Source organism: Lagenorhynchus albirostris, chromosome 11, assembly GCF_949774975.1.
Source record: "Lagenorhynchus albirostris chromosome 11, mLagAlb1.1, whole genome shotgun sequence".
Lineage (NCBI taxonomy): Eukaryota > Metazoa > Chordata > Mammalia > Artiodactyla > Delphinidae > Lagenorhynchus > Lagenorhynchus albirostris.
This window is the reverse complement of record NC_083105.1, coordinates 3889331-3914723: the sequence shown is the minus strand read 5'-3', so window position 1 is coordinate 3914723 and position 25393 is coordinate 3889331. Positions and strand designations below refer to the sequence as shown.

At 52.4% G+C, this 25393-nt stretch overlaps 1 protein-coding gene across 1 annotated transcript; it reads left to right on the top strand.

The window, feature by feature from the left end:
* Window positions 1–764: 764 nt before the first annotated feature.
* On the top strand, window positions 765–25393 carry GTSE1 (G2 and S-phase expressed 1). Its single transcript, XM_060165538.1, has 11 exons — window positions 765–786; window positions 7162–7219; window positions 7321–7930; window positions 10836–11006; window positions 11818–11941; window positions 13528–13902; window positions 19650–19722; window positions 21955–22185; window positions 23604–23808; window positions 24252–24464; window positions 24930–25393. Exons 1-11 carry the CDS (start codon window positions 765–767, stop codon window positions 25011–25013), a joined length of 2166 nt encoding a protein of 721 aa, XP_060021521.1. The 3' UTR covers window positions 25014–25393.

Below are 25393 nucleotides of genomic sequence, written 5' to 3'. Positions count from 1 at the left end.
CGGGTTCACCGCAGGTCCGCGGCGGACCTCTGGCAAGCAAAGAGCTTGGAAGCGTGCGCACGCGCGCCGCGCTCCTCTTCCGTGACTCCGACTACAAACCCCAGGATGCACCGGGCGCCGCGGCCTTTCAAACCGGCCAATGAGCAGCCCGCAGCGCGCCGCGGCGCGTTTAAACCCGGGACGGAGGCGCGTCGGCCGGAGCGTCGCGGCAGCTCTGGGTGAGGGGGCACCGTCGGGGTGCTCAGGCGTGGCGGGCGGCTCGGGCCGGGGATCCTGTGGGACTCGGGCGCGGCAGGGGCTCGGCCGGGGGGGCCGCGGGGTCCCCTTGCGCGGTGCGGCGAGGACGGGGTCGCCCTGGGGGCAAACCAAAGCCCCCAGCAGTCCAGCCCAGGAGTTCGGTTGTCCGGGTCTGGGTCCGGGGCGTTCAGGCCTCTCTCGGACGGCGCCGCCCCAGAGCTCCCGGCCCGGAGGCGTGCGAGCCCGGGGTGTGCGTCGCGGAGGGCCTCGGGCTGCGGCTCAGGTGGCCTCTACCGGCCTCCCCGTCCCTCCCTGACCCGCCGCGGCCGCCAGCCCCCTCTGCCTAGTCCGAGCTGCAGTGGCCCACGCTGCGGGGCTTCCCTGGGGCTGGAGGAACCCGGGGCCTGGGCTCTGACACCCGCTCACCTTCTTGCCTCTGGTCCCAGCAGTGACTTCTGACAGCCCTCGCCGCGCAAGGAGGGGACGGCAGCGACGTGCCTTCAGCCAGCCTGGCCCGAGAAGCGGAGATGGAGGTTCCCAAGAAGGATGGTACGTCCCTGTGACTACAGCGCTGTTGGTTCGGGGAGCTCAGGGAAGATGCAGGTCCTGCGAGAACTCCTTTATTTATTCACTGCTCATCCCGTGCTCTGCACCCGTTGAACTCCTGGTCCCTGTCTTCAAGGAGTTTGCATCCCTCTAACTTCTTTATTTTCCGCTTTTCTACATTCCCTTTACCCCCCAGGTTTAACTTCTGTCACAGCAGAGATTCTTGTCGGTTTTATTTACTGCAGTGTCCTCAGTGCCTGACACTTGATAGGCACTCGGATATCTATGGAATTGGATTTGAGGTTGCCTTTTTTTTTTTGCTTGTTGCTGGTTTCTGTTGGCTAAGACTTGTTCAGGATCTTGGCCACCACGTTAGTGAGTGAGCCTGGTCTGTAACTTTGCTGTCTTGTTCTGTTCCTGTCAGGTTTGAGTGTGGAGGTGACAGCAGACTCACAGAATGAGTTAAGGGCCACGCCCTCTTTTTCTGCTAAAGCGTGCTGACGTCCTTTATCCTTTGTTTTTCACAACACCCATGCGAGTAGACTGGGTCTCCCTGTATCCTTAACTACTCCATTCTGCAGAAACCATCCTAGAGGATGCCAGTCATCGGTGCTGCTTCATCGGATCTAGAACAGTATTTGCCGCTGCAGTCTTCTCCCCCTTCCTCTTCTATCCCCCCTTCCGAGGCCCTTCCACGTGCCTGCTGAATCCCCCGTTGCTGCTTCCTGAGGCCTTCAGCCCTCTGTCACCCTCCCTTCGCATCCTTACTTTTTTGCCTGTCCGTTAACTCACGTTCATCATCGACGTGCAGATAGGTCCCATTATCTGACTTGTCCCATATCCTCCGCTCCCTCTCCACTGCCGTGTGCCTCATTCAGAGCCAGACTTCAAGAATCTTCACTATTTTTTCACATCCTTCAACCTCTGCCAACCCCCTGTGCCCCGACACTCCACTCAAGCTGCCTCTATCCGTCGCTGAGGACATCCGTGTTGCCAAATCTGCTCTCATTTTTCTGTCCTCTCAGTAACCTTGGACCTTTTCTCCTTCCGGAAACTTTCCTTGCTTGGCTTCTGAGGCATCTTGGTTTTCCTCCTGCCTCCCTGGCTGGTGTACTTCCATCTCTTTGCAGGCTTCTCTTCCTCTCTCCGGGACCTGGTCTGGGGTCTCTTTGTACTTCCCCGCACAGGTTCTCAGACAGTCCCACGGCTTTAAATCCATTCTCCTTTCTGGTGGTGCCCACATTTTGTCTTGAGCGCAGCCTCTCCTCTGAGCTCTGGCCTTGTGTGTTCACCTGCCCTTGTACTTGGCATCTTCACGTAAATGTCTCCCACCTCTTAACTCAGCAGGTACCTGGCTCCCACCCCATTCTTAGCAGGCTCTTTGTCTTTCTCATGGAAGTAAATTGCCTCTCCATTCACCCAGCTGTGTAAGTTGTGAAGCTGCCACATTCGTTCAATCATCAGTTATTGTCATTTCCACCATATAGCTTGGATCCATCTACCTCTTTCCAGTTCCACCCAAATGCCACCACCTTGGTCTCAGCCATGTTAACTCACCTCCACCTACTTTTTAATTTTTTTAATATTTATTCATAAGTATTTTATTTTATTCTTTAATATTTATTTATTTATTTGGTTGTGCTGGGTCTTAGTTGCGGCAGACAGGCTCCTTAGTTGCAGCTCACCAGCTTCTTGGTTGTGGCACATGGGCTCCTTAGTTGCGGCATGTGAACTCTTAGTTGCGGCATGTGGGATCTAGTTCCCTGACCAGGGATCAAACCAGGGCCCCCTGCACTGGGAGCATGGAGTCTTAACTACTGTGCCACCAGGGAAGTCCCTACCTACTTGTATATTTTGCAGAGTGTGCACTGTAATTTCCAGTGTGTGCACTGTAATTTCAGTAGATACTACCTGCTTCTTTTCTGATACACTGTACACAGCCCCCAGGGTAACCTTTTAAACATAAAAGTTAGAGCATATCTCTCTTCTGCTTAAAACCCTTCAATAGCTCCTGTCCCACTTTGGATAAAGTAAAAGGCTGTCATGGCTTGGACGCTGTCCGGGCTCTGATCCTACCTATGTTTCCACCTCCTCCTGCCACTGGCCACTTCCTCAGAGGTGTCCCCACCTCCACATTGGCCCCTCACCACACTGCCTTTCACTTAGTGTGCCCACTGGACAGTGCACTCCCAGGGGAGCACATGGCCCGAGTTTGCAGAATGGACAAGGCAGCCAGCCCAGGTCACTTGGAGCCAGTCGCGGAGCCTGGTGTAGAAGGCTTTTCCCCTGACTCCCGGTCCGGGATTCCTTTCTCCACAGCAGACAGATGGAAGTCTGTAGCAGTGACCTGTAAAAATGACTTCCTAGGTTCAGACACGTAAAACGTGAAATGTACGTCTCCATCTCCTTTTTATCCCTCAGCTGCCCAGTTACCACCTCCAAAGGCCACTGATGTCATTGGTCTCCTGGGTGGTCCAGACCTAACTTGTGCAAGGCCAAGGCGGTATGTGTCATTGAGTCCCCCTTTCTATAGCAGATAGAGCTCTGTTCTGCATCTTGGTTTTTGCACCTAATTTATCCTGATGATCTTTGTATATCAATATATGAAGTGTTACTTTTTTTTTTTTTGAGCCTAAGTAGTGTTCCATTCCGCTGTGGGGCTGTGCTGTACTCCTATCTGCTATCCGGGAACATTTAGTTTGTGTCTGGTGTCTTGCTGTAACAAATGTTGCTGCAATAAATAACATGGGGGGAATTCCCTGGTGGTCCAGTAGTTAGGACTCTGGCGCTTTCACTGCTGAGGGCCCGGGTTCAATCCCTGGTCGGGGAACTAAGATCTCACAAGCCGTGCAGCGCAGCCAAAAATAATAATAATAATAGGGGATACTTGACAGCGGTAGACTTCTGGGTCAAAGTGTATGTGCATTTCTTACTTAGTAGATACTGCCAGGTTACCCTCTGTAGAGCTGTAGTAACTTACAGATCAAACTTTTTGATTTTTAACAGTCTTATGAATGAAAAGTGGAATCTCCGGAATCTCAGGATTTTTCATTACTCTTATTTTTGAGTGCGGCCGGACTTCTGGTCATATATTTAAGAACATGTCATTTTATCTCCCGTAAATTTCCTCTGTTCATATCCTTTGTCTGTTCTTCCGTTCTGCCTTAGTTGTTTCCTTACAGCACTGTTCACCAGTTGGCCCTTTGTGACGTGAGCTGCACGTGTTCTTTTCCCTGCTTGTTTCTTTTAACTTTGCTCATGGTGATTTCTGCCATGCAGAGATGTTAAATTATTAGTATATTGGACTGTCAACTTTTTGTTTTATGGCTTCCAGTTTGGTATCATAGTTAGACCTCTGCACACCAGGTTATAAAGTGATTTCCCCATGGTTTCTTGTTCCCTTAGGGTTTCATTTTTTCAGTTAAGTCTTTGACTTATTTGGAATTTGTTCTGGTATGGTATGAGGTATGGATCAAACTTCAGATACATATATTTCCCCCCCAAAAAAGGTTATCAAGTTTATCTCAATACCATTAATTGAATAATCCGCTTTCCCCTTTTATTTGATGTGTTACCTTTATGATATACTAAGCTTTTTTTTATATCCATGTTGCATATTTCTTGTTAGGTTTGTTCTTAGGTGTTTTGCATTTCCTTGGTGCTACAGTAAATGAGGTCTTTTCTTCCACTGTATCTTCCGTTCTTTTTAGATGTAAAAGGTGTTGTTTGTTTGTTTGTTTTTTGTGGCTGTGCCGTGCAGCATGTGGGATCTTAGCTCCCTGACCAGGGATCAAACCCGTGCCGCCTGCATTGGGAGTGCGGAGTCTTAAACACTGGACCACCAGGGATGTCCTGAAAGCTGTTGATTGTTGTGTAATAATTTAGTCAGCCATGTGCTTTTATCCGTTTACAATTTATAATAGTTTTTAGTTGATTTTCTTGATTTTTCTTGTGTCTGTAATCATAGCATCTGGGCATTGTGGTAATTTTAACCTCCAAATTCTTTCCTTTGTCTAATTGTGTTGGTTAATGCATCCACAATAATGAAGAATTGTGACCGTAGATGGCCTTGCCACGCTGCCAGCGTTAAAGAAACTTCTTCTTTAGTTTTCCATTAAGCCCGATGTGGGCTTGCTGGTTAATTTATGTGTAGATGGTAGTCAGTAGTGCTGTTCATCAGTATTTCTGCTTTTTTTTTTTTTTCCTCTTGGATACATGGTAGAATTGTACTTCCCTGCCCACTTAAAGTTGGATTTGCCTCAGATGTCCAGTGAAAGGGGAATGTTATGTGTCACTTGTAGGTCTTTTAGACCCAATGTGGAATTTGCCATTTCCCTTTCTTCTGCCATGAAGACCAGCAGCGCTTCCGATGGTGGAGGCTCCGTCAGCCTGGGTTCTGGAGTGAGGGGGACATGGCACGGGGCCCTGGCAGACAGTTTGAGTGAGAAATACAGCTTTGCTGCTATAAGCCACTTGAGATTTGGCGATTGTTTGTTACTTCAGCATAAGTTAATCTATCCTAACTGATAATATGTATTTGCTCCTGGCTTTAGGAGGAATGCTTCTGATGGTATCCCATTAAATCTAATTTTGGCTTTTGGGTTGAAATGGGTACTTCCTTATATGATAAAATATGTCTGTTACTTTCTTTGTAGTTCTTTTAAAGTCAACAATGTACGTAGCGTTTTGTCATGTGCCTTGTCAGTGTATGTGGAGGTGACCCTGGCTTCCCACTTAGGTCTAGTAATGTGATCATGCTACTAGACTGTGTGAAACTAAACTGTCCTGCAGTCCTGAGGTCCTGGCAGAACCTCGCTTGCTCATGATAGAGGCATCATCATCGACTCTTAATGTGTTGCTGGGTTCTGTTTGCAAATATGCCTATTTAGGGTTTTTATGTTGATGCAAGCCAAGTCCTTAGTTTTCTTTCTAGAGCAAACTTGGTAGGTTTTTGGTACGGTTGTCCTTGCTTCATAGATGCAGTCTGGAAGGCTTCTCTTTTCCTGTCCTTTGGAGCAGTATAAATGGTTTTGGAATGACGTATTCTTGAAAGGTTTGATAGAATCATCCTGCGAAACTGTCTAGGACTTGTGCTTTTTTGGGGAGAATGGCTCTTCAATAAGTTTCTCCAGTTATTTTGTGATAATTGAACTATTAAGATTTTTTTTTCTTTCTTTTGGAGTCAGGTTTGCAAATAAATCGATTTTAATCATTTAAATACAAAAAATATTCTATTTCCTAGAACATTATCTCTGTCAGCCAAGTTCTTAGGTTTATGTGCACAGAGTTGAGCAAACTAGCTTATGAATCTTTTAATCTCTTTATTTCTCTTTATTTCTTCTGTGCAATTGTGCTTTCTAGCTTTTCCTTGATTAGGTAGTTAGGATTAATTGAATTGACTAAGTAGGACCTAATTAGGCTATCAGTATATTTAAAAATTTTATGGTTTTGATAAGCATGGTGCATTGTTTATTAGGATCAAATAAAGTAAGATTTGTGAAAGTGGTATCTGAAGTTTATAGTATTGAAATAGCAGTTTATTGCATTTTGATAAATGTTTGCTGAGTCCGGGCCCTTAGCTGGACATTGGGGAGTTTGGGAGAGTTAGCAGGCATTTGCTGTCCTGGAGGAGCTTACAGCCTGGTTGGTGAGAGACATTTACAGGATAGGGGTGCTAAGGCAGAGGTCTGGCCGGGGGCTGCAGGAGCCCTAGGGGAGGACAGGAGTGGAGTGGGGTGTGAAGCTGGAGGAGCGAGCGGCCGTCCCAGCCGAGGGACCCGCTGCCCCAGAGCCCGTGGTCTGTCAGTGGAGACTCGTGGACACGCAGGGCTGGGGAAGGCGCTGTGGTGGACAGGGCACGGGGAGCAGTTTTATCTGGGCGCTCAGGATGAGCTCCAAGGAGAGGCGACAGTCGACAGGTATGCATGGAGCCCTGCCGTGCGCTTGAGTAACGCTGAATTTGCTTCTGAAAGAGGACTAGGTGCACTCCGTAAATGGGGAATTTAATTCTAGGGGAGCTGAGGCAGCTGGTCTTCTGAAACTGTTCTATACCAGAAAACGACTTACCTAGTCTTGCAAAGCTATTCCAGTGACTCGGCGAATGCATTTTCGATTATATCTTTAAAATAAGGGCTGAAAAATAAGGACTTAGGCTTTGGAGGCAGCTCAGCAAACACAGAATGGCTGATGCTGCTTTTAAAAGGAAATGGAAAAAATAAGATAATCTAACGCCCCTTAAGAAAATGTGGCTATTAAAATAATGATGTCACACTTTTGGAAGTGAGATTTCAAACTAGTTTTGACAGCTGTAGAGACTATGGTGATGTCTTCTCGTTAGCAGCCCATCCCTAAAGTAACGACTGACTTTCTCCTCCCCAGATACTCTTCTTTTGGCTGATGAGAAGTTTGACTTTGATCTCTCATTGTCTTCTTCAAGGTAAACAAATGAGTTTTCTTCCCTGGCCTTTGTATAACCACGTTCAGTTAATCTTTCATTTAAATGCCCGTGTTATTAATAATCCTTTTCTGATAAAATAGTGCCAATGAAGATGATGAAGTCTTTCTTGGACCTGTTGGCCATAAAGAAAGATGTATTGCTGCCAGCTTAGAATTAAATCATCAGATTCCGGAAGAGCCTCCTCTGCCAGCATCTTGGAGTCCTCTGACTGGGGAAAAGTTTGTGGAAGTTTATAAAGAAGCTCACTTACTGGCCTTACAGATACAAAGCAACAGCAAAGCCAAGGCGGCCCCAGCTGCCACGCCCAAAGGCCCCGGGAGCCAGGCAGTGGAAGGATTCATACAGGAATCAAAACTAAAAATACACCTCTTTGAGAGGGAAAATGAAGCGAAGAAAAGCCCCAAGTCACTGAAGAGGGAGACGTACCACCTGCCGGACAGCCCCTCGAGGGGACCGCCGCTCTGGGGCTCCCAGCCCCCCTCGGGTGCGGCCCTGCCGGCTGCTCCTGCGCAGGCGAGCCGCCCCCAGACGCCGGGGCCACCGCACGCCTCGTGCTCCTCTTTGCCAGTGGAGCCAGGCGCTGCTCACCCTCCGGACCAGGCTGGCGCTCAGAAAAAGGTCACCAGCAAACTGCTGCTGCCCCGAGCCTCGTCTCTTAGAGGAAAAAGCATTCCCTCGGCCCTGGAGAAGGTAGCCACGACCCCCAGCAGCACATTTATCTGGGGAGCCAGCCGCTGCCGTGCTTCTGAGCCCGCTTGGTTTGTGCCCTAGAACAGAAACTGTTGTGGGGAGGAACCTGGGAACGCAGCTGCTCTGAGGCTCCGAAGCGCAGGCGTGGGACGTCCAGGAGCAGCAGTGCCAGTGGCGCGGGGAGCGGGGCTTGGGGCGCGGGGGCGGGGCTTGGGGCGCGGGGGCGGGGCTGCCTCGCTGCTGTGGTGACTTAAAAACACCTCCTGCTCAATTCTGTTTGAGATCTTGCCTTCTGTTTTGTTACAGCACTGGGCATTCCACCCGTTAGGGATTTTATGTGCGTTAACAAGCAACTTCTTCCAAAAATCCCCCCTCTGGGAATGGCCATTGGTTTCCCTCCTTAACCATGACTGAGTTTAGATTGTTCCCTCCCAGGCACGAGTGGATGCACTGCCTTGGGAGGGGGCAGTGGGGTGCGGCCAGCCATCTCTGGGAAGCGGGGGTCCCAGCGGCTCTTGTGGGAGGGCTCTGGGGCAGCAGAGGGTGGGTGTCAGATTACAGCCGCCTCCTGGGTTTGCCTCAGGGAGGAGCAGCTTGGAGCCTGCCCTGCGCCCTTTCCCTGTTCCGCTGCCCTCGGCAACAGGCTTCAGCTCTCCGAGCCAGTGAGAGAGGAATGATGCTTTGTGGGGTTGTTAGCAGGTTTAGGTCGATGCAGAACACCCAGCAAGGGCCTAGAAAATCGCTTCCCTCTACGAGCACATCTCCGGAACCACACGACTCCCTACTATCAGAACCCCGCATTGAACCAAGCTGAAAGTGGGTCTGGCATGCAGAGCCCTGCACCAACGGGGGCGTGCGACCATTGCTTCCCCAGGGCTGAGACTGCTCCTTTAATCATGCAAACTCCTCTTCCTGGAAATCATTTGGATGTAAACTTCTGAAATGATGTTTCTAGAATGAAAGCAACGTGGTTCTGTGCGTAACACGTGGACTCAGGACAGGGAGTTGGGGTATAATTTTGCTTCTTCTGGGTCCTTTTATTTTCCTGGTCCTAAGTAGTGCTCTATTGCCAGAGAGCTGAGTTTTTGGTCAGTGAGGTGTTAGTTGGACCCCTAGGCAGCGTTTGAGCTCACTTGGGCACCCCCATCACTCCCCACATTGTTTCTGTGGGGTGAGTCATTCACATCCAGAGTGACTCACTGACACGGGTCACCCCTGTGAGGATCGCCTCTAGACACAGCTGGACCACTTGATTGTACTATTTAGAAGTGTCTTTGCAAGGCAGCTGCTAGGATGGCCGTAGTTAGGAGAAGAAACACCAAGTGTTGGTGAGGATGTACGTCGCTCATGGGACTGTGCAGTGGTGCAGCCACTGTGGAAACAGTTTGGCTTGGCAGTTCCTGGAAAAGTTAAACATAGAGTTATCACATGACCCAGCAATTTCCACACTTTGGCATATTCTCTAGAAAATTGAAAACGTATGTCCACGCAAAAACCTGTGTAGCAATGTTCATAGCAGCAGCATTCATAATAACCCAAAATCAGTACCAACCCAGATGCCCATCAGCTGATGAACGGATAAGGGAAATGTGGTCTCTCCGTACGTGGAATATTTTTAGCCATGAAGAAATGGAGGACTTACACAGGCTACATACAGATGACCCTGGGGAACGAGGTCAGTGAAAGAAGCCAGACGCAGAAGGTCCCATGTCGTATGATCTCATGTACAGGAAGTGACCGTAATAGGCAGGTCATGTTCTAAAGACAGTATATCTGTGGTTGTCTGGGCTGGGAGGTTGGAGGAATGCGCAGTGACCGCTAATGGTCACGAGTTTCTTTTAGGAGCAACAAAAATGACCTAAAGTTACATTGTAAGTGGTTGCACAGCACAGAGTATAAAAACTACAGAAATGCACACTTTAAAATGGTGAATTTTATGTTACGGGAAGTGTGTCTCAATTTTAAAAATGGTGTAAAGGAAAGAGAAAGTTCCTGCTTTATGAGCTGCTTTTGCTTCTTATGAAGTCTTCGTGTGAGGGGTTACTTATGTAAGTGTGGATTTGTTCCATGAATGCCCTTGTACCTGAATGTCAGGAATTTATTCTCTGTTGGACTCTGCTCAGTCCTAGATGAAGATTTATTGCAGTTAAGCAGCCCCTCTGGTGGAGGGCATGACCATTTAATGAATGATTCCGTTCTGTACAGCATTTTAAACTTTATGTAACTGGAACCAGTTTCCTCATTATCACCCTTAAATAAGAGTTCTGACTGAGGAGGCGCTCTAGAAGAGCTCCTCCTGTTAATGGTCTGTCTTGGTATTATTTCGCCCTGTGTTCAGTGAGGAAGCCAGCTCCATCACCATTCTGTCTGGTAATTTGGCGGAGGAAGTGAACCGCCATATTCCTTTCCATCCAGGTGATGAATTTTATTTATTATTTTATTATTATTTTTTTGGCTGCGTTGGGTCATCGTTGCTGCGCGCGGGCCTTCTCTAGTTGCAGCGAGCAGGGGCTACTCTTGGTTGCAGTGCGTGGGCTTATCACTGCGGTGGCTTCTCGTTGCGGAGCACGGTCTGTAGGCATGCGGGCTTCAGTAGTTGTGGCACGAGGGCTCAGTAGTTGTGGCTCGCGGGCTCTAGAGCGCAGGCTCAGTAGTTGTGGCACATGGACTTAGTTGCTCCACGGCATGTGGGATCTTCCCGGACCAGGGCTTGAACCCGTGTCCCCTGCATTAGCAGGCGGATTCTTAACCACCGTGCCACCAGGGAAGCCCCATCCAGGTGATGAATTGAGGACCATGTGTTGGGAGATGGATGGTGGCTGCAGTTGCTCTAACTGAAGCCTTCGTGTATCTGTACATTGTGAAAGACTAAGTAGTTCTCACATTTCAATTTACAATTTTTCAGCCCATGAAAGAGAAACCAGCTGGTCCTCCCAGGATGAAAATCCTAAATGAAAAGGATTCCCACAGCAGCGTGCCCCCTGACAAGCCATGTGCCGCCCGGGACATTGCTAGCTTGCCAGCTGGTGGAAACCACGTGGTCCAAGGCAAGCGGTCGCTCCCTGTTCCAAACAAGGTGGGTTGGCCAGTGCCGAGGGGGGCTTTGGCCTGTGGTCGAAGGGAGTAAGGGGACGCTTTGTATACAGGGGACGTGTCTTTTTTTTTTTTTTCAGGCCGCGCCATGCGGCATGTGGGATCTTAGTTCCCCGACCAGGGATTGAACCCAGGCCCCCTTCAGTGGGAGCGCAGAGTCTTAACCTCTGGACCGCCAGGGAAGTCCCCCACGTGGGATGCGTCTTGATTAAAATCAAGGTTAGGGAGGTTGAAAATAGGTTAGGGAGGTTGAAAATAAGACCCGGTTGAAGACAGGAGAGGCAGCTTGGCGAAATGCAGGGCACACAGGCCTGGCATGCGTGAGGGGCCGGCCTCTGCCCCCGGGGAGCCAAATGGACTGAGGAACGTCAGCCTCTCTGAGCACAGGGTCTCCCTCACTGCGTCCGTGCACCGAGGAGATGGAACATCGGTGCTCTGAAAACTGCAGCCCCTCACAGGCATGGGGACTACCGTCCACATCTTCGCTGTTTATTTTCCAGCGTTGAGGTGTGTGTGCTTGTGAAAAGTGCCACGTCACTGGTGGTACTCGTTAAGGCTGCCCAGTGCTGGGCCTCGCAGCTGTTGACTCCGTAGGCCAGGGTCCAGGCCCCAGATCTGCCGTGAGCAGGCTGCCAGGTGTTCCTCACGCAGGGCTTTGTTGGCCACTCCGTGGGAAGTACTGCTCGACCTTTTTCTTCCTTAAATTCAAGACAATTTGTAAACTATTAAAAGCCATTTAAAAACCCCACTTTTGCAGTAATAAGCCATGGGTAGTAATGAAGTCTTTGTTTTAGTTTGGGCTGAAGAAAACCATGTTAAAGCCACCTGGATGTGCTGGCAGTCTTGCAAGAAAGTCCTCCTCAGGGTCCGTCTCGGGAGTGAGTGCCAGCCTGTGTGCTTCTCCAGCGGCTGGCAAAGGTAAGGCCGGCCCTGAGCGCTGTCCATTCCTGCCAGACTTGTCACAGGACCACTCAGCCGAAGGTTCTGGAAGGCTTGCTGTGGTCTGGGGCAGGGGAGACTGTTGGGGTCCCTGTCCTCCTCTGATGGGCAGCCCTGGTTCAGGGTAGGATAAGCAGTCACAACGTGGGCACGCTCTCCTGGTGCCAGCCGACCTGGAAGGACGCTGAGGCCGGCCGCAGCCATGTGATTAGACACAGATTTTTTTAAAGTAGGGCTGTTCCAGGTAGTCTAGGGCATAGGACCCCTGTAACTCCTGTGTGTGTATTAAATCCGTACTCCCAAACCTGTTTAAATTCAAGCTCCTTTTTAATCTTTGCAAGCCAAGGGTGCCATCTAGCGGTAGGGGAGAAACCCTAGGAGGCTACGGGGAGAGGCATTCGACTTCCTGCTCTTTAGGACGAAGCTGTCTTCAAGTTATATTGGCTGTGTAGACTGTGACCATAGGCTAAGCAGCATGGTGTGCATTTTGTATACAAAATGTGAGAAGTCTAAACTCCTGGATGAGACTCATCTGATTTGGAATCCTGTTAGTTGGTGGTTAAGAGAACTTAAGTTGTTCCTGTATCTTTACAAACTGAGGGGATGACACCTCCCTGGCGGTGTCCTTGTGGGCCTTAGAAGAACCACGTAAAGTCTCATTCCTGTGTCTCGCATGTGGCATGTGTCCAGTGAAAAAAAGTTCCATGACATTAGGTGCTGTGAGGTCTGTTTTGCTGTAATGGTTCTGGGCATCAGCACCATTTTTGTTTACGATTTCTGGTCCTGCCTCTGGGAGAGGTTGAGACGGATTGAGGGGAGGCTTCTGGTGAGTGTATATTTCTCTGTTGTGCGTAGCAGAATCACCAGGGTCAGATTCCACAGTGTGATGGGGAGAGCATTGTGAAACTGTTAACACGGTGTAACATGAGCTGTGGCTTCAGTCATTCTCTTAAATTTCTCTTAAGAACCTTTTACCAGATTGAGCTCTGTGTTGCGTATACTGGCAGCTGAGTATTTTCACCCTAGTTTATCTACTATGCTGATTTAAGTAACGCTCATAATTGATATGACCCAGCTTCCTTGTAATTTAAAGGAACCGACCAGTAAGGACTGTCTTCTCCTCATGTTTCCTCCCCACCTCCCTGGCTGGCCAGGTGGGGCATGTGTCCAGACCATCCATTTTCACCTGTTCAGCTAGGGTAGTTTTCTGCTGTCGACGTAATCAATGAAGATAGGAGAGCTTGAACTTACGTATCCTTATATGTATCTTGGTAATTGTGTCCAGAATTGGCGCCTGAGACTACATTCAGCTAAGCCACGAGCCATCTGGGTTGTCCCGTGTTTGAGGATGTTGCCTGATGGACATACAGAATATTGTTCATATGTCATATTTTTTTAATATGGAAATCACCATGATAGAAATAAGTAATTTTCCTCATTTGAAAATATTTTAAGGTAGATTAGCATATCTTGTGTGTGTGTGTGTCAGAGAGAGAGAAATAACTTCATAATTTAAAAGTAACATCGGCTTGAGCGATAACCAGATTTTGTGTCTCCTCTTCCAGCGAAGCCAAGGGACCGTCCAAGCATTCCTGCGGACAGTTCCCAGCCCAACACCAGCCAGTCGGGCAGACCGGGACTTGTCCTGCCACGGCTGTGTCTGCAGCCGGGCCCTGCAGGCGTGTCCTGCAGGCAGAGCCAGAGGTCCGGAGTTGCTGAGTCGACAGCGGAGCAGCCCAGGGCGCCCACCAGAGCAGCTCTCACCCAACCCCAGAGTCCAGGACAGGGAGGCCCCGGGCTGAACTCTCATCTCAGTTTGTCACAATCTTCTCAGATGAATAAGACCGGGAGTACAAGAAGGCGCGATTCCTGTCTGAATTCCAAGGCGAAGGTTATGCCCACCGCTACAAATCAGTTTAAAATTCCCGAGTGTTCTACTGGTAAGTAATAGATGAACTTTAATGTGTTTTTATTTTTTTATTTTTATTTATTTTTTAATGTGTTTTAAAAATATTGAACGAATTATATTTGAAATTTAAAAAATTGTTGGTTTTGGTGATGGTGGTTTCTTTGCTTTCGTTTTACTTAAAGCACTTTATATATGTCTTCTAATTTTCTTTGTGTTGGATGATTCAGTGAACTTCTTACCTTGTATTATATTCCTGCCCTCTATGTAACACGTCATTGTCGCGTGGCTGCTCTTAAGATTTTCTCCTGTTATTTCCAGCGTGTCGATTATTAGGTGTTTTCAATGGTTTTCTTTGTGTTTATCCTGCTTGGGGGTTCTTGAGCTACTTTGACCTGTGGGTTGATATTTTTAATCAAATCTGAAAAAAACGTGTCCGTTATTCCTTCAAGTACTTTTTCTTGCTTCCCCTCATTTCCTGGCACTCTAGTTACCTGTGTGGTAGGCCTCTGTATGTTGTCGTCTAGGTCACCGAAGCTTTGTTTTCCCCGCACCACCCCAGCCTCTTGTCTTGTGGTTCAGTTCTGATAGTTTCTACCGTCTCGTCCCCATGTGTACACAGCTTTTTCTGCAGTGTGTCTAATCTGTCCTTGAGCCCGTCCAGTTAAATTTTCATTTCTGACATTATAGTTTCCCCATTTTTGTCCTCATGGTCTTTATGTTTTCCTTTGAATTCTTGAACATATTTATAATGGTTGTTCTAAAGTCTGTTTCTTCTAATTCCATCTTCCCCATCATTTTGGGTCTGTTTTTATCGACTAATTTTTTCCTGGTTATGGTCACATTTTTCTGCTTCTTCACATGCTTAATAATTTTTTTTTTAATGTTTATAGATTTACCTTTAAAAAATTTTTTTTTAATTGGAGTATAGTTGCTTTACAATATTGTATTAATTTGTACTGTACAGCAAAGTGAATCAGCTATACGTATACACATATCCCCTCTCTTTTGGATTTCCTTCTCATTTAGGTCACCTCAGAGCACTGAGTAGAGTTCCCTGTGCTCTACAGTAGGTTCTCATTAGTTGTCTATCTTATACATAGTATCAATAGTGTATATATGTCAATCCCAGTCTCCCAATTCATCCCAATAACTTTTCATTGTCTGCTAGACATCATACATTTTATATTTTTGTATGTCTGGACTTTGTTGTCTCTCCTTAAGAAGTTGAATTTTCCTTTGGCAGGCAGTTAAATTTCAGGAGAACTTGATCCTTTCGGGGCTTCTTTTAGAGCTTTGATGGGGCAGGTCTTGGCCTTTACTCTTGGGATAGTTTAGCCCTGCAACTAACGTGTGGCCTTTCTGAGCCTCTCCTGAGTGTGCTGTGTCCACGAGGTGTCCACTCTGGCCAGTTGGTGTGTTTCGCAGCCCTGCGTGGTGCTGGCAGTGTTCCTAGTGGTGGTTCTTGTTTCTTTGGGAGTCCTGCCCCATGTGCGTGCTGCTGCTCTCTATGCAGTGAGGACTCGGGGTCCCTCTCAGGTTTCTAGAGCTCCTTCTCTCTCTGTAGCTCCCTCCTCTCTAGTACTCTGCCCCCCAGTTCCAGCCTCCTTGGGCTCTCGCCACCTGCCCCGGCATCCTGGCAGCGCTACCAGGCGGAAAGCCCTGCATGGTGTCTGGCAAGTAGTAGGCGGGGCGTTTGGTCAAGATGAATTAATCTGATAAATGTGTATAATGCAAGGAGTTGCATGGAGCTGATGAAGGGGGAGCACAGCTCTGGCCTCCTCTCTCAAACACATGCCTTCTAGTGGCTTGAATGTTTTGAAGTTGTCAGCTTCACTGGCCAGTACAGGTGGCCTTTAACACGTGACAACCTCACTTGAGTTACTGCTTATGTAAGAATGAGCCGTTCTTTGGAGTGTTGTCCAGTGCTGGACACTCTTTTAGGTATAAGGGATGTAATGGTAAGACAGATATCCTACTCGTGGAACGTACATATTAAGAGTAAAAGATAAGAAATGTCAAATAAGTATACTTTCAGATCATAAGTGAATAAAAGAGGATGGGGAAGAATTTAGATAGAGGGGTTCTTTAAGCTTAGATGGCCAGTGCAGGCTCCCTCAAGAGGTGACACTGAGCTGAGATCTGAACCATGAGGAGAAGGCAGCCATTAGAAGAGCCAGAGGGAGAACGGTCCAGGCAGGAAACGGCAAGTGCAAAGGTCCTGAGGCAGAAAGATGCTGGACGAGTTCTGAAAACAGAACGAAGGCTGGAGTGGTAGGGATGTGTAGTTAAGTTAGGGTTGGGTTCTGCTACAAGCCCAGAATAGCATTGGTTTTCATCAAGATAGATGTTTAGTTCCCTCTCACTTGAAAGTCTACGTAGATTTTCCAGAGCTGCTATGGCTCTCGTTGTGTTAGGGGTCCAGGCCTCTTCCATCTTGTTTTGTCATGGTTAGCTTCTCTTCCTCATCATCTAGCATGGCTGCACCAGCTCCAGCCCTCACACCTACCAGCAGGAAAGGTGAAATAGGTGAAGAAGAACAAAGCCCTACCTTCCAAGGATACTTACTGGAAGTTGCACATGCCACTTCCTTCTGTGGAAGTCATTGCTCAGGACTTAGTCACGTGACCACACTTACCTGCAGGCGATGCTAAGGTATGGGGTCTTTCCTACACTCAGCTAAAATGTCTTTCTAAGAAGAGGGGAGCAGATACTGATCAAAACCAGCAACCTCAGCCCCGTTAGTGAGCGAGGAGAAGGGTAAGAAGAGACGGAGACGGAGAGGCAGTCAGAGGCCAGCTCGCCTGGGCCGTGCGTGGAGGTGGCCGTCGGCATACCCGTGCGAGAGCGGGTGCCTGCGAGGGTCTGAGCAGGGAGGAGCATGACCTTCAACAGATCCCTCAGCAGAGGGAGAGACAGGCCCTGTGGCCAGAGTGGGAGCAGGGAGGTCCTGGCTGGGGTCCAGACGAGAGATCGCGGAGGTGGTGGCAGCAAAGGTGAGAAGGGCTCCGACCTGGGGATGCTCTGGGAGACCAGGAGGCAGTGTGGCCTTGGGGACTCAGAGTGACCCCGAGGCTTTGGCAGGAGCACCGTGGTGATGGAGGGCCGGAGGGAGAGCAGCTCGGGGTGGAGACTAGCTGTCCAGTGTGGACCTGTGGAGTCTGCAGTGCCCGCGGGCTCCGTGGGCCGGGTGTGAGCTTGGACCTCAGAGGAGCAGGCTCAGCTGCAGGTGAAGTTTAGCTTTCCGCCGCGGAGAGCCTGGTGTGTTTGCAGACACGGACACCCTGACAGACGGGGCCTTCGGGGCAGCCCCTGGCGCAGGGCCCGTGGACTGCGTTCAGCAGCGTTTGCTTCCTCTTCCCAAACGCCCGCAGCCCGACACGCCTCTGGCCGAGGTGCTGCCGCTGCCTGGCTGCCGACTGGTCCCCCACCGCCCGGCTGTCAGCCGTGTGGAGCCACAGGACTCCTGCCCTCTGCTGCCCAGGCGGGGCCCTCAGCCCTCGGCCCTTCTGACATCTGCACGCTCGCTGCGCAAGGCTGTTCCTGTTGCTTCGCAACATCAGGTCCATAGCGGCACACCTTTCGTCGTTCGTCCTGGGCTGAGTGGTTCCACGAAGTCTGCCCGCAAGGCTGTGGGCGCGACCCTGCTGTCGAGCACGTGCAGCTCTGCCCGTGCGGTGGCCGCTCACTCTGGCTGCCGCGTGACCCTGGCTGTCATCACAGAGGAGCCATGGGGACGGTGTGAACAGAGCCTGCAGCAGAGCCTTTAGGGTACAACTCTCTGAAAACACTCTTGGTTCTGAGTGTCATTTACCGTGACTGCTTCCAGGAACCACACGAGGGACGGAGACCCGGGGGGACCGGCAGGCGTCTCTGTGGATCAGAAGCTACTTGGAGGGAAGAGCACCTGCAGCTCCAGGAGGAAGTAATTTCCAGGCCCTTCGGACTCGGGCCCTGGACTGAGCCTTGGTTGACTGGGGTATAATAAGGGCACTTTAATAATCTAAAATTCCACAAAAATAGTTGCCCTCCTGTGCACTCTCTGGAAGCTCCTGAAGAGTCTTCCACTAAGATGAGGGAGGAAACAGGAAAGAAGAAGTTATGGGGCCTGAAAAGGGGGAACCCAACACAGGAGGCGGTGAGAGTGAGGGGCGCAGCCCGGTCTGGGAGAGAGACCTCCAGGAAACGTGTGGGCTTGGAGCCCAAGAGGCAGCCACGTGGAAACGCTCCCAAAGACAGAGGTTGCAGGACATTTCGTCACAGGCCCCCAAACAAGAAACCAGCAAGAGGTGGAGGCAGTTCTTTTTGGTTTTTTTTTCCTTTTCTAAAAAATACTTATTTGTTTTGGCTGCGCCGGGTCTTAGTTGTGGCACGCTGGCATGCGGGATCTTCGGTGCGCCGTGTGGACTTCTTAGTTGTGCCACGCGTGCAGGATCTAGTCCCCCAACCAGGAATCGAACCCGGGTCCCCTGCATTGGGAGTGCGGAGTCTTACCCTCTGGGCCACCGGGGAAGTCCCTGGAGGCAGTTCTTACGAACTCGAGGTACGGGATGGATGGGCACTGTGAGAAGATGGGCTGTGTACTCCGTTAGACTCAGTTGTCAAAACGGAAACCCTGGAGGGCAGGCGGCCGCATGGATCGGGGCCGTGAGACTGTGAGGGAGCTGGGATCATATCATGACATCTCAAGGTTTTGAAAAACGAGGAAGTAGCAGGATGCGTAATTTAGAGATGGAAGGTAAACACCTCAGGAAACAAGCCAGGTGGAAGTAGGGTAGGTGTGGCTGGAGGCTGCCGTTTTGAATCTCTTCGTTTTTTTTTTGGTGTGTGGGTCACTTTGATCTGATCAACGTTTGAAAAGAACAGGAGGTGGAAGATGAGGATAAGCACATACGGGCAGCTCTTTTGAGAAGATTTGCCGTGAAGAGGCACAGAGACGTGGATCGGGGGCAGAGAGGGAGGACGGGGCGAGGGGGCAGGTGCAGGTTGGTTTGAGATGGGGGGCCGGGGAGGAGGTACCCGTAGGAGCAGGGCCTGGGCCTCTCCTGCCTCCTTGGAGACCCGGGCCACCTTCCCCTTTGGGGCTGGGGTCGGCCTCTGCCCTTGGCTTCCAAAACACAGCAGGGTGCTGCCAGGGGGCCTGGCACCTGCGGCTTTGGGGGCCCCCGGGTGAGTCTGGGACTTGGTCCCCATGGATGGCGGCCCGGGGCTCAGTCCTCTGAGCCCGCTGGTCGTTGCCTCGTGACCAGATGAGATCACACACGCAGAAATGCTCATCAACCGCCAGACGGCACATAAATAACATCACGTCTTAAGATGATCTCGTGCCCTCCCGGTTCCCGAGAGCCGAGGCGGTGGCGGGCTCTGTGGGGCCCGCCTGGACCCCCCTGTGTTGGCGCTGCTTCTGCAGGCAGGGCTCACGGGGAGACCCGACAGGGTCGTGTGCTGAGTGCCGCCTCGTCCCTCGGGCCACTCCGTCCCCGTCTGGGGATTAGCCAGGCTGAGGGCAGTGGAGGGACCAGGACTCTTCCTCCTCTGCACCCGCTGGTTGGGCACCACAGCCCTGCCTGGTGGGTCCGCGGGGAGGGAGGACATGTCCCTTCCCACACGCCAGGGCCGGAAGGTTTTCCCTCCGGCTTGTCTGGCCTTCGTCTACTTTACGTGCCGTCTTCACTGCATCTTGGGAACACAGGACACTTAGAGGAGGACTGCCTGTTTGGTGAAGGCAGATGCGTCACCTGCCCCGCATCTGACTGACCGTCACTTCCCTTCTCGTCTCAGGTGAACCCCTGGACGGTGCGACACCAAAGTCCTGTCGGGCGCAGAGGCCGCAGTCCTGCACGTCGGTGGGGAGGTACTGAGTTGGTCTGCTTCCTCTTTTTTTTTTTTTTTAACTTCTTTATTGGAGTATAATTGCTTTACAATGGTGTGTTAGTTTCTGCTGTATAACAAAGAGAATCAGCTACACATATACATATGTCCCCATATCCCCTCCCTCTTGCGTCTCCCTCCCTCCCTCCCTCCCTCCCTATCCCACCCCTCGCAAAGCACCGAGCTGATCTCCCTGTGCTATGCAGCTGCTGCCCACTGGCTATCTATTTTACATCCGGTAGTGTATATGTGTCCGTGCCACTCTTTTCTTACGAGAACAAACTGAGGCCCCTGCTAACTTCTGAACCCACAGCCTGGCTCCACATGCCTGGCCTGAGCCTGGTCTCTTGGAGCCGCCCTCGTGTCCCTCGTGGTGACGGCGGCCCCAGACTCGCCTCCGGAGCTGGGAGTGCCAGTCCTCAGGCTGAACCTGCAGTTCTCCAGCCAGACCGCCCAGCCCCCCACGGAGGTTCCGATCAGTGGTCTGGGGTGGAGCCCTGGGCCTGCAGGGTCTCCCAGGTGACTCGTGTGCACCCCATTTGAAGACCACTGGCCTGGCTCAGCCACTCAGACTCCGGTTTGAGTCCCAGTGCTGCCACTGTGTGGTCTAGATCTAGTGCAGGTTACCGTTCTGACCGCGTTTCCCCATCTGTCCAGCGGGGATGGAACCAAGCACAGCACAGCAGTGCCGCAAACAGTAAGAAAACACACACACGCGCACGTGTGCCTGCCTGGGAGTCATTCACACGAAGGGCAGCCCCTCCCCTGACAGCTTTCCTGCTGCCACCTCTACTGCCACCTGCTGAGGTGGGTGGGCTGCTCCCCCACACGTCTGGCCCTCTGGTGACCGGGCCCCGGCCCAGCTCTGACTGTTGTCACAGTGGAGGGACCCTGGCCCAGTGCAGCTCAGTCCTGGGCCCGTCAGCTGGGGGTGGGGCAAAAGTGAGGTCACTGACCCACAGGAGCACTGTTCCCAAGGCTGGGGTCCCGGCACCAGCATGTGGCCAGGGTGGGAGCGCTGCTTCGGACCTCGCTGGGGTGCGGCGGGCAGGACAAGCGCCGCAGCAGGGCCCTAACCCCGGGTCCGCCCCAGCCCAACCTGGGCCGTCCGCCACTCTGCGCGGCTCCGGGCCTTCATTTCCTTGTATGTGAACTTGGGGGGCACTTCCTGGGCTTGGGCCAGATACTTCCCTTACAGTATCAGCCATGCTGAGCCGCCTTCCCGCCTCGCACAGCGGCTCAGAGCAAGACCCAGACCTGATGGCCACTGGCGGCCTCGATTCACCTCTCTGTGCCTCGGTCTTCTCGCCTGTACAACAGGGACACGGTTCCTACCTGCCAGGGCTACTGTGAAGCTTACAGTTGTTTAAATCTGTCTTTATTTTCACTGGAGCTCGTGGTGGAGCTGCCAGTGCTCAGCAGTGATGGACGTGGGGCAGGTCCCGGAAGTCTGCAGGGCGCGGCAGCTTGCTTACAGCACCTCCTGCCCCCGATCCTGCAGTGACTGTCTCTCAGGGGATGTTAGTCTGCGTTTAGACTCTCCTTGAGCATGCGGACTGTCCTTGGTGGACGATACGTGTGCCATCTGGCCTCCCATGGGCTCCGCGTGGGCGGGAGGCCCTTGACTTTATTTTATTTAATAAGATAACAGTTTACTTTATTCGGCCTCTCTCCTTTATCAACAAGCAAACAAACTGACAGTGAGGCAGGACGCGCTGGCAGGTGAAGCCGCAGGTATCGCCAGGGTGGGAAGGAGAGATGCGTGGGAAACAGGCATCCGGTGCCCCGAGTCACTCACCTGTGTTCACACCTGATTCACGGGCCTTAGACCCAGGAGCAGGTGCACACAGGGAGAGTGCTTGTCAGCTCGCGTGCCCGGCCGGGCCCGCCCTGGGTCTGGACTTCCTTGTGGAAATACTTAACGCCAGCAAGAGGTGACTTTGAGACCCCTATGAGCTCCCATGGAGAGCATTTCATGGTACCACCCATGATGTGCAGCCACACTGGATCAGAACCTCAGATGGGCCCACTGAGGAACCGAAGCCCATGCCAGGGCTCCCGGGGCTCGGTGGCCGCACCCCCTGCTCAGAGGACAGGGCTCTAATGGGCTTCGCTGGCTTGAATCTTCTACATTGAAACCACGGACTTTCTACTGCGTCAGCGCATGGCTGAATTGTTAGATTTTTTGTTCTGCTTAAGACTTCCGTGTTTCTAGGGTTGCTCACAGCACTCCTGCTAGATGGTCCTCAGCATCGCAGAGCCTCGTAAGCAGCGTGAGGACCCCTGTGAGCAGGGGGCGCAGGTCAGCCCTGCCCACGCCTGCCAGCCGTCGACTCTCCAGCCTGCCCCTGGCGACCCCTAACACTGTGCCCAGGGCTCTGGCTTCTCCCCTGCGTGTGTCTGCTCGGCGACTTTCTTCTGAGCCCCAGAAAAAGTCTGCAGTGAGGTGAGAGTTAAAGGCTGCAAAAGTCTGTGTCAGATTCATAAGACCTCAAGCGCTCATGAGCTGGGAAATCACGGTCGGGAAGCAGCCGGACTGCGGGTCATCACCGCTCCTCGGCAGCCGTGGGGGAGCCTGGCCGCACCGCACGCCTTCCCATTGGTGGGTCTCTGCGGGGAAGGCAGGCCGCCTGCTCCTTGGTTGTGTTTCTCTCCTGACGTCACATCCCAGGTCCAGGCCGGAGGCCTGAGCAGGCGGGGAGGATGCCTGGACCTCGTTACACCCCTGGGGGAGACCAGAGTCTCCCACAGGGAGGAGCCCTGGGGCAGAGCTGCGCACTCAGGAGCCGTCCTTGTGGCCGGGTTCCAGGGAGAGCCCCCAGCCTTGCCCTCGAGGGTTTCAGTCAGGGTGGCCACACTCAGGCTTCCTGGGAAAAGATGCTGCCCACCCGCCTCTGCCCTGTCTCCCACTCGCTGGCCCTGGTCCTGCTTCGTCTGTGCAGGAGACTGAACGGGCACAGTGTGGCATCAGGCCTCGATCCTCTCCTGTGGCAGAGCGTTGGGAAAGGCTGGGGGCGCTAGTGCGCAGATCTGCCAGCAGTGGGTGTCGGGCATGTACATGTCTGTTTAGTTCTGTGAGGACACAGAAGACTAGAAAAAGAAAGTGCTGGGCTGTGTGTCACGTGGGGGAGAAGGGACGCCAGACAGTAAGACACAGGCCCATCGTGTGGCCAGTCACAGTGCTCTGTTCATATGCGTCGTAGGTTTGCAGGCGTCAGCAGAGGGAAAAATTCTTTCAAATTATAATGAAGCCTTTAAAATATTAAAAAGAAAAGACGCTGTATCAATTTACGGAAACTGCTGCTTTCCTCCTGTAATTCGGTTCCGAGTCATCGGGTGTCTGAGGCCCACCAGGCGGCAGACTCTGTCCTGGGCCTGGAGACGCAGCGGGAAGTGGCGGCCCGGCCGGGTCTCCCTGCACCGTCTAACAGGAAACACAGACACCAGGGCAGCATATCTGCAGGGTGACAGGTGGATGGGGACGGCCCCGCTGCAGAGTGTGTAACCAGGGCATTCAGACCTGTCCGCAGGCCCAGGCCTTCCAAGGAGGTGGCATCCCGGGCGGGAGGGTGGACGTGGCCGCAGCGTGTGGACAGAGGCGGGATGCCCGCACGTGGTCCTCGCTTGTTCCTTCTCTTTAATACCTTATGGAAAAAGGCATCACATAGGCACGTGGGATCCAGACTGGTAGCTGGCGCTGAGAGGGACCTTGGAGACTGTGCAGTCGTCCTGCAGGAGCAGGAACCAGAGCTGGCCGCTCCTCACGGGACGACGCTTCTCCAAAAACAGTCTCCCCGAGCCACAGCCAAACAAACGAGCGTCGCCCGGAAGTGTCCTGATGAGATGCCCTCTTCCCTCCCGCAGAACTGCGCCAGTGAGAGAGGGTGACAGCAGGGCCGCCGCCGGGCCCTCAGGCTGGTCCCCGGATGGGAGCTTTCCTCCTGCGTCTGCTGTGCCACAGGCGCTTAACTTTTCTCCAGAAAAGAGTGATTTCATGTTTTCAAAACGTGTCACCACAGAAGTAGCACTGGACGAAGCACAGCCACCTGCAGCTACAACACCCAGTGAGGTGAGAGAAGCAGACAGCGTTGACTTGCGCCGTCCTGGGCTCCCCCGGTGACCGCGGAATGTCGCCTGCGGCCCCGGCTCCTCTGGCGCCAGCTGCCGAAGGGAAGGGGTCAGGACCCCCCGCCTCTGGAGGGGACGGAAGCTGCATCTCCCCCGTTTCCGACCGTGGCGTGGCCAGGTTTCAAAGGGTGGGAGACGGGAGGCGGGGCAGCAGGGAGTGGGTGAGCGGGAGCTCCAGCGTTGGCCCCTGGCAGGAGGGAGTGGGCGGGCTGGAGGGCCGTCGGTGCCCACCGCAGCCCCTCCCCACACCAGGGCCCAGCCCAGCCCTCCTTCCTTGGGTTTCCAAACTGTCAGTCACGTGGGACCTAAGCAGAGCCCACTTGTCTTCCCAAGATGGCTGACAGAAGGTGCTAGGATCGCCTTTCAGTCTTGTTTCTTGCCTAGGCTCTTCTCGTGGATGTCAACCTGGATCAGCTTAGCGTCACCCTGCGGGCTGCGGCCACACCCCTGGGCGACCTCCCGCTCATCGACTTCTGCAAGACGCCGGAGGCGAGCGTGGCTTTGGGGTCTGGAAGCGGGCCCCTGGTCGACCTCCTGACAAACACCCCAGATGCCGACAGGAGGGCTGTGGCCAAGCCCTGCCACGAGGTGGGACAGGTGAGGTGTGGCAGAGGCCTCGCTGGCTTCGGCCTTGGGTGGTCTCAGTTGGGTCTCCTCTTCCCCCAGGCACGTCCCGGTGACCCTGGAGAGTGGCCACTGGGCTCCTGAGGGCGACATGGCTCGGCTCGCCTCACCGTTAGCGGTGTGAGTGCACAGTTTGCCAAGTCGCGAGCAGGAAGCCACCCGGGAGCCCTCCCAGGGCCAGGGCCCCCGGGTGCTTCACGTGCGCCGCGCAAGCAGAAACGGCTGAGGAACTTGGTGTCTGCTCCCTCCAGCTGCTTACACACGATGGCCAAGGTGCCTTTCCACTGGGCCTGAGCCAGGTTCACTGAGCAGCTGGGTGCCCAGCTGCGGGGAGCTGGCCGCAGGCAGCCTGGTCTTCAGGGGACCAGTCCTTCGGGGTCTGCGGGCCGGGAAGGGGCGGCATGGACGCTCTGTTCACCTCTGGCTTCTCTCCTGCAGCTCATAGACTTGGCTTCCCCTCTGATCCTGCTGAGCCCCGAGGCTGACAAGGAAAACGTGGAGTCGCCACTTCTCAAGTTCTGAGCAGAATGAAATCCTTTGCGTTTCACTCCAAGTTACAAGAACAGTCAGTCCTAAAGTGGTTTTCCGCCCTCAGAAATAAACTTTACGAGGAATTGTATTGGAAAACGTGAAACACAAAACAGAACCCTGAGTAAAGCTGCCGTGCCTGGAGCGGGGCCGTGGGGTTGGGGGGTGTTTGGCCACCTGAGGTCACTACCGGCCGATGGCCTCCGTCCTCACGGACCCCGTCCTCACGGCCCCGCTCACACGCTGGGAGCAGAGCCACAGTCGCTCCAGGTGAAGAATTTGTTTTGAACCTTTTGTATGTAAAATAGCAAGTGACTATTTTTAAAATTAAGTTTGTATGAAAAGTTAAACAGTCTAGATTAAGTTAAACTGTA

What these genes read in the sequence shown, in the direction of transcription:
- GTSE1 (XM_060165538.1), top strand. Translation starts at nt 765, where the DNA reads ATGGAGGTTCCCAAGAAGGATG. An exon ending in TTCCCTCGGCCCTGGAGAAG is followed by an intron (nt 7,931 to 10,835) that starts GTAGCCACGACC and finishes ACAATTTTTCAG; the next exon opens with CCCATGAAAGAGAAACCAGC. An exon ending in AATTCCCGAGTGTTCTACTG is followed by an intron (nt 13,903 to 19,649) that starts GTAAGTAATAGA and finishes TTCTCGTCTCAG; the next exon opens with GTGAACCCCTGGACGGTGCG.